This window comes from Chiloscyllium punctatum, unplaced genomic scaffold (genome assembly GCF_047496795.1).
Source record: "Chiloscyllium punctatum isolate Juve2018m unplaced genomic scaffold, sChiPun1.3 scaffold_1717, whole genome shotgun sequence".
Classification (NCBI taxonomy): domain Eukaryota; kingdom Metazoa; phylum Chordata; class Chondrichthyes; order Orectolobiformes; family Hemiscylliidae; genus Chiloscyllium; species Chiloscyllium punctatum.
Window position 1 is genome coordinate 6219 of NW_027311451.1, and position 8782 is coordinate 15000.

General features: G+C 53.0%; 1 protein-coding gene across 1 annotated transcript in view; it reads left to right on the forward strand.

The window, feature by feature from the left end:
- Positions 1–1338: 1338 nt before the first annotated feature.
- Positions 1339–8782, forward strand: part of LOC140475492 (BICD family-like cargo adapter 2) — a gene marked incomplete at its 3' end in the record, with an annotated part of 16867 nt that continues 9423 nt past the window's right edge. The window contains exons 1-2 of the mRNA XM_072567789.1: positions 1339–1586; positions 8246–8684. Of these exons, the coding sequence (XP_072423890.1) occupies positions 8385–8684 (300 nt within the window). The remainder of the gene's footprint in view (positions 1587–8245; positions 8685–8782) is intronic.

Genomic DNA, 8782 nt, shown 5'->3' on the forward strand with positions numbered 1-8782 from the left:
TTATTCTGTATATAAACCCCCCCGAACCCCTCGATTAGATTCCAGTCTGTAACTCCCCCCCGGGGGTATCTGTTATTCTGTATATAAACCCCCCCGAACCCCTCGATTAGATTCCAGTCTGTAACTCCCCCCCCCGGGGTATCTGTTATTCTGGATATAAACCCCCCCCGAACCCCTCGATTAGATTCCAGTCTGTAACTCCCTCCCCGGGGGGAGCTGTTATTCTGTATATAAACCCCACCCCGAACCCCTCGATTAGATTCCAGTCTGTAACTCCCTCCCCGGGGGGAGCTGTTATTCTGTATATAAACCCCCCCGAACCCTTCGATTAGATTCCAGTCTGTAACTCCCTCCCCGGGGTATCTGTTATTCTGTATATAAACCCCCCCGAACCCCTCGATTAGATTCCAGTCTGTAACTCCCTCCCGGGGAGCTGTTATTCTGTATATAAACCCCCCCGAACCCCTCGATTAGATTCCAGGCTGGAACTCCCTCCCCAGGTATCTGTTATTCTGGATATAAACCCCCCCGAACCCCTCGATTAGATTCCAGTCTGTAACTCCCTCCCCGGGGGGAGCTGTTATTCTGTATATAAACCCCACCCCGAACCCCTCGATTAGATTCCAGTCTGTAACTCCCTCCCCGGGGGGAGCTGTTATTCTGTATATAAACCCCCCCGAACCCCTCGATTAGATTCCAGTCTTTAACTCCCTCCCCGGGGTATCTGTTATTCTGTATATAAACCCCCCCGAACCCTCGATTAGATTCCAGTCTGTAACTCCCTCCCCGGGGGAGCTGTTATTCTGTATATAAACCCCCCCAAACCCCTCGATTAGATTCCAGTCTTTAACTCCCTCCCCGGGGTATCTGTTATTCTGTATATAAACCCCCCCGAACCCTCGATTAGATTCCAGTCTGTAACTCCCTCCCCGGGGGAGCTGTTATTCTGTATATAAACCCCCCCAAACCCCTCGATTAGATTCCAGTCTGTAACTCCCTCCCCGGGGGGAGCTGTTATTCTGTATATAAACCCCCCTGAACCCCTCGATTAGATTCCAGTCTGTAACTCCCTCCCTGGGGTATCTGTTATTCTGTATATAAACCCCACCCCGAACCCCTCGATTAGATTCCAGTCTGTAACTCCCTCCCCGGTGTATCTGTTATTCTGTATATAAACCCCCCCGAACCCCTCGATTAGATTTCAGTCTGTAACCCACTCGCTGAATGCACCAGTATTTTGAGAAAATGTTGATTTCTTGAACTGGTCCTTTCTCCAGTAGGTGGCTTCTGTCTCATTGAGATTTACACTAAAGCAGTGGGGCCACTGTGTCTTTAAGAGTCGTCGTCGGTGTCATTATCCCCTTTCAGAATCCGGTCGTGGGAGTGACTTGAATTAACGTCAAGGTTTCGCCCTGGAGTAAATCGAGTGTGCGAGACCGAACACGGGAGACTGAGAGATTGACAGACAGAGTGCAGGAGTCGCTGAGAGAGAGAGAGAGAGGGAGCTGTTTGGGTGGACTTAGTAAGGTCTCAATCTACTCTGGGAGTGAGTGGGGATTCACTGCCTGAGGTTACAGGGAGGCAGGGTGAGTGTCCTGGGAGAGTCAGCCAAGGGGATGTGCAGACACGGCGTGTGTGTGTTTGTGTGTGTGGAGTGGGGTGGGGGGTTTGGGGGGTCGTGGCGGGAGACAAATTGGGACTGGGGGAAAGAGAGAGACAGAGAGAGCATGAGATGGGCAGAGAGAGATTTAGAGATGGGGGGGAGAGAGAGGGAGAGAAATGGAGAGAGAGAGAGAGGGAGACAGGTGGAGGGAGAGAGACGGGCATGAGAGTGAGACAGGCAGAGAGAGAGAGAGAGACAGGCAGAGAGAGAGACAGGCAGAGAAAATGAGTGAGAGAGAGAGAGAGAGAGAGAGAGAGACGGGGATAGAGAGAGAGAGAGACGGGCAGAGGGAGAGTGAGAGGGATAGATGCAGAGAGGGAGTGAGAGAGACCCCATGTGAGTGAGACAGACAGAGGGAGAGAGAAAAGCAAGAGAGAGAGACAGAGTGAGAGATTATCTGTTGATCGCTGTCTGTCTCTGACTGACTCTCTCCCTCAATTTCTCTCTCTGTCTCCCTCGCACTCTCTCTCATTCTCTCTCTGTCTCTCTCAATCTCACTTTGTCTCTCTCGCATTCTTTCTCAATCTCACTCTCTCACACTCTCAATCTCACTCTCTTGCACTCTCTCTCAATCTCACTATCTCTCTCACTCTCTCAGTCTCTCTTGCACTCTCTCAATTTCACTCTCTCTCTCGCACTCTCTCTCAGTCTCTCTTGCACTCTCTCTCACGCACTCTCACTATCTCCCACACACTCTCTCAATCTCACTTTGTCTCTCTCGCACTCACGCTCAATCTCACTCTATCTCGTACTCTTTCTCTATCTCACTCTCAATCTCACTCTCTCTATCTCATACTCTTTCTCAATCTCACTCTCTCTCAATCTCACTCTCTATTTCTCTCGCACTCTCAATCTCACTATCTCTCTCTCAATCTCACTCTATCTCTCTCTCAATCTCACTCTCTATTTCTCTCACACTCTCAATCTCACTCTATCTCTCTCAGTCTCTCGGACTCTCTCCCAATCTCACTTTGTGTCTCTCGTACTCTTTTTCAATCTCACTCTCGCACTTTCTCAATCTCACTCTCTCGCGCACTCAATCTCACTCCTTGCACTCTCTCTCAATCTCACTCTCTATCTCTCTCGCACTCTCAATCTCACTCTATCTCTCTCTCAGTCTCTCGGACTCTCTCTCAATCTCACTTTGTCTCTCTCTTACTCTTTCTCAATCTCACTCTCTCGCACTCACTCAATCTCACTCTCGCACTCACTCAATCTCACTCTCGCACTTTCTCAATCTCACTCTCTCTCTCAATCTCACTCTCTCAATCTCACTCCTCGCACTCTCTCTCAATCTCACTCTCTATCTCTCTCGCACTCTCAATCTCACTCTATCTCTCTCTCAGTCTCTCGGACTCTCTCTCAATCTCACTTTGTCTCTCTCTTACTCTTTCTCAATCTCACTCTCTCGCACTCACTCAATCTCACTCTCGCACTTTCTCAATCTCACTCTCTCTCTCAATCTCACTCTCTCAATCTCACTCCTTGCACTCTCTCTCAATCTCACTCTCTATCTCTCTCGCACTCTCAATCTCACTCTATCTCTCTCTCAATCTCACTCTCTATCTCTCTTAGTCTCTCGCACTCTCTCTCAATCTCACTTTGTCTCTCTCTTACTCTTTCTCAATCTCACTCTCTCGCACTCACTCAATCTCACTCTCTCAATCTCACTCCTCGCACTCTCTCTCAATCTCACTCTCTATCTCTCTCGCACTCTCAAACTCACTCTATCTCTCTCTCAGTCTCTCGTACTGTCTCTCAATCTCACTCTCTCGCACTCTCTCAATCTCACTCTCGCACTCTCTCTCAATCTCATTATCTATCTCTCTTGTAGTCTCTCTCAATCTCACTCTCTCTCGTACTCTCTTTCAATCTCACTCTCTATCTCTCTCAATCTCACTCTCTATCCCTCTCAATCTCACTCTCTATCTCTCAACCTCACTCTCACTATCTCTCTCTCAACCTCAGTCTATCTCTCTCTCAGTCTCTCGGACTCTCTCTCAATCTCACTTTGTCTCTCTCGTACTCTTTCTCAATCTCACTCTCTCGCACTCTCTCAATCTCACTCTCGTACTCTCTTTCAATCTCACTCTCTATCTCTCTTAATCTCACTCTCTATCTCTCTCAATCTCACTCTCTATCTCTCTCAATCTCACTATCTCTCTCTCAACCTCACTCTATCTCTCTCTCTCAACCTCACTCTATCTCTCTCTCACTCTCTCGCACTCTCTCTCAATCTCACTTTGTCTCTCGTACTCTTTCTCAATCTCACTCTCAATCTCACTCTCTCTCAATCTCACGTTGTCTCTCTCGTACTCTCTCTCAATCTCACTCTCTCGCACTCTCTCAATCTCAATCTCTCTCAATCTCACTCTCTATCTCTCTCGCACTCTCTCCCTCGCTCTCTTTTTCACTCTGACTCTCTGGCTCTCCCTCTCAATCTCTCTCACACTGTCTATCTCACACTCCCTCTCTCAACCTCACTCTCTGTCTGTCTCGCACTCTCTCTGTCTCTCCCACACACTCTCACTCTTTCACACACTCTCTCTCCTGCACTCTCTGACTCTCTCTGTCTCTCTCACACTCTTTTTCTCAATCTCACTCTGTCTCTCTCGCACTCTCGATCTAACTCTCTCTGCCTCTCTCACACTCTCTTTCACTGACTCTCTCTCTATCTCTCTCACTCTGTCTTGTAAAAATATGGGGTAGACCATTTAGGACAGAGATGAGGAGACACTTCTTCACCCAGAGAGTGGTGGCTGTGTGGAATGCTCTGCCCCAGAGGGCAGTGGAGGCCCAGCCTCTGGATTCATTTAAGAAAGAGTTGGATAGAGCTCTCAAGGATTGTGGAATCAAGGGTTATGGAGATAAGGCAGGAACAGGATACTGATTAGGAATGATCAGCCATGATCATATTGAATGGTGGTGCAGGCTCGAAGGGCAGAATGGCCTGCTCCTGCATCTATTGTCTATTGTCTCACACTCCCTCCCTCAATCTCACTTTCTCTGTCTCGCACGCTCTCTGTGTCTCCCGCACTTTCTCTCTCAATCTCACTGTCTGTCTCTCCCACACGCTCTCTCTCGATCTCACTGTCTGTCTCTCCCGCACTCTCTCTCTGGCTCTCTCTCTCACTCTGTCTGTCTCACACTCCCTCTCTCAATCTCACTCTCTCTGCGTCTCTCGCACTCTCTCAATCTCTGTTTCTCTTGCACTCTCTCTCTCAATCTCACTCTGCCTCTCTCTCAATCTCACTCTCTCTGTATCTCTCACACACTCTCTCTCAATCTCACTCTCTGTCTCTCTCAATCTCACTGTCTGTCGCTCCTGCACTCTCTCACTCTCTGTCTCTCAATCTCACTGTCTCTCTCGCTCTCTCTTTCACTGACTCTCTTGCTCTCTATCTCTCTCACTCTGTCTCACGCTCTCTCTCAATCTCACTGTCTGTCTCTCCCACACTCTCTCTCTCTCTCTTGCTTTCTCTCTCTCTCACTCTGTCTGTCTCACACTCCCTCTCTCAATCTCACTCTGTCTGTCTCACACTCTCTCAATCTCTCTCACTCTGTCTCTCTCGCACTCTCTCAATCTCTCTCACACTCTCTCTCAATCTCACTCTCTGTCTCTCTCAATCTCACTCTCTCAATCTCTCTCACTCTCTCAATCTCTCTCACATTCTCTCTCAATCTCACTCTGTCTCTCTCAATCTCACTCTCTCAATCTCTCTCACACTCTCTCGCAATCTCTCTCAATCTCACTCTCTCTGTCTCTCTCGCATTCTCTCAAATCGGTTTCTCTTGCACTGTCTCTCTCAATCTCTCTCTCTCAATCTCTCTCTGTCTCTCCCGCACTCTTTCTCTCAATCTCACTCTCTCTCTCTCTGACGCACCGTCTCTCAGCCTGTCTCTCGCGCTCTCTCTCTCAATCTCACTCTGTCTTGCACTCTCTCTCTCACTCTGTCTCTCCCGCACTCTCTCTCTCAATCTCTCTCTGTCTCTCCCGCACTTTCTCTCAATCTCACTCTCTCTCTGTCGCACCCTCTCTCAGTCTGTCTCTCGCACTCTCTCTCAATCTCACTCTGTCTTGCACTCTCTCTCTCTCTCTCGCTCTGTCTCAATCTGTTTCTCCCGCAGTCTCTCTCTCAATCTCACTCTGTCTGTCTCTCTCACTGTCTGTCTCTTGCACTCTCTCTCTCTGTCTCCCTCTCTCAGTATCACTTGGACACTCTCCCTCAGATCTCCTGTCTGTTTCCGTCTCCCCTCCTCGCTCCCCCATCTCCTTTGTGCGTGCGTGTGTGTCTCTCTCTCTTTCTCACGCCCTCCCTTGGATGGAAACAGACTGGGGGAGGACATGCTGAGGTTTGAGGTGTTGTTTGAAAGTCTTAGTCACGGAACGTAGTGCAGATGGAGAAATGTGAGGGGAGACTGAGTCAACGGCACATATTCCGACTGAGTGCCCCCCTCCACCACCAATACCTCCATTAGCCCCGTCCCTGACTCTCGCACCACTGACCCCACTTCTCCCACAGGAACAGGAGGCCATTCAGCCCCTCCTCCCACTTCCAGCCTGTTACACAGGAACAGGAGGCCATTCAGCCCCTCCTCCTCCTCCGGCCTGTTACACAGCAACAGGAGGCCATTCAGCCCCTCCTCCCACCTCCAGCCTGTTACACAGGAACAGGAGGCCGTTCAGCCCCTCCTCCTCCTCCGGCCTGTTACACAGGAACAGGAGGCCGCTCAGCCCCTCCTCCGGCCTGTTACACAGGGACAGGAGGCCATTCAGCCCCTTCTCCAGCCTGTTACACAGGGACAGGAGGCCATTCAGCCCCTTCTCCAGCCTGTTACACAGGGACAGGAGGCCATTCAGCCCCTTCTCCAGCCTGTTACACAGGGACAGGAGGCCATTCAGCCCCTCCTCCTCCTCCGGCCTGTTACACAGCAACAGGAGGCCATTCAGCCCCTCCTCCAGCCTGTTACACAGGAACAGGAGGCCATTCAGCCCCTCCTCCTCCTCCAGCCTGTTACACAGGGACAGGAGGCCATTCAGCCCCTCCTCCTCCAGCCTGTTACACAGGGACAGGAGGCCATTCAGCCCCTTCTCCAGCCTGTTACACAGGGACAGGAGGCCATTCAGCCCCTCCCCCTCCTCCGGCCTGTTACACAGAGACAGGAGGCCATTCAGCCCCTCCTCCTCCTCCGGCCTGTTACACAGGGACAGGAGGCCATTCAGCCCCTCCTCCTCCAGCCTGTTACACAGGGACAGGAGGCCATTCAGCCCCTTCTCCAGCCTGTTACACAGGGACAGGAGGCCATTCAGCCCCTCCTCCTCCTCCAGCCTGTTACACAGGAACAGGAGGCCATTCAGCCCCTCCTCCAGCCTGTTACACAGGGACAGGAGGCCATTCAGCCCCTCCTCCTCCTCCAGCCTGTTACACAGGAACAGGAGGCCATTCAGCCCCTTCTCCAGCCAGTTATACAGGAACAGGAGGCCATTCAGCCCCTCCTCCGGCCTGTTACACAGGAACAGGAGGCCATTCAGCCCCTTCTCCAGCCAGTTATACAGGAACAGGAGGCCATTCAGCCCCTCCTCCGGCCTGTTACACAGGGACAGGAGGCCATTCAGCCCCTCCTCCAGCCTGTTACACAGGGACAGGAGGCCATTCAGCCCCTCCTCCTCCAGCCTGTTACACAGGGACAGGAGGCCATTCAGCCCCTTCTCCAGCCTGTTACACAGGGACAGGAGGCCATTCAGCCCCTCCTCCTCCTCCAGCCTGTTACACAGGGACAGGAGGCCATTCAGCCCCTCCTCCAGCCTGTTACACAGGGACAGGAGGCCATTCAGCCCCTCCTCCTCCTCCAGCCTGTTACACAGGAACAGGAGGCCATTCAGCCCCTTCTCCAGCCAGTTATACAGGAACAGGAGGCCATTCAGCCCCTCCTCCGGCCTGTTACACAGGAACAGGAGGCCATTCAGCCCCTTCTCCAGCCGGTTATACAGGAACAGGAGGCCATTCAGCCCCTCCTCCTCCTCCGGCCTGTTACACAGGGACAGGAGGCCATTCAGCCCCTTCTCCCACCTCTAGCCTGTTACACAGGGACAGGAGGCCATTCAGCCCCTCCTCCAGCCTGTTACACAGGGACAGGAGGCCATTCAGCCCCTCTCCCACCTCCAGCCTGTTACACAGGGACAGGAGGCCATTCAGCCCCTCCTCCCACCTCTAGCCTGTTACACAGGGACAGGAGGCCATTCAGCCCCTCCTCCTCCTCCAGTCTGTTACACAGGGACAGGAGGCCATTCAGCCGCTCCTCCTCCAGCCTGTTACACAGGGACAGGAGGCCATTCAGCCCCTCCTCCTCCTCCAGTCTGTTACACAGGAACAGGAGGCCATTCAGCCCCTCCTCCTCCTCCGGCCTGTTACACAGGGACAGGAGGCCATTCAGCCCCTCCTCCAGCCTGTTACACAGGAACAGGAGGCCATTCAGCCCCTCTTCGACAAGGCGATGGGGTGGGAGCAGGTCAGCAAGAGGAGGTTATGTAAGAGGGCGGCTCAGACTGAGAAGTGAGACCTGTGCCATTTTCCCTTGCAGATCCCCGGCCTCACGAGGGGGAGTGAGGTGATCGCTCCGGGAGGGATAGACAGAGAGAGGAGGAGGAGGAAGGAGGGCTCCTGCCAGAAACATGATGGCGCCTTGGCCAACAAGGCACTGGAGTTGAGGCTTGGAGGCCATGCACAGGCCCGGAGCGGGGCGCACAGCAGGATCCCGCGCCCCCAGCCTGGAGGAGACCTTCTATCCCTTCGTCCTGAGGAGGCAGGATTCCTACACGGCGGTCGGCCCGGAGGGAGACCAGCCCCCGTCACCCGGCGACCGGAGCCCGGCTCTGAGGCCGCAACTAGCCCAGGACACCTGGGAGAGAGAGCGGGAGCTGCAGCTGGCCGCTGAGCTGGGCAAGGCCCTGCTGGAGAGGAACGAGGAGTTGGGCCGGGAGAGGGAGCGGGAGACACAGGAGTGGGCCCAGAGGCTGGAGGTAGGACACCCGCGAGGGGAAGGGGATGGGACTTGCGTGGGGATGGGCCTGGATTGACGTGGGGGACAGACAGAGAGTCAGAGAGACCCCCCCCCCAA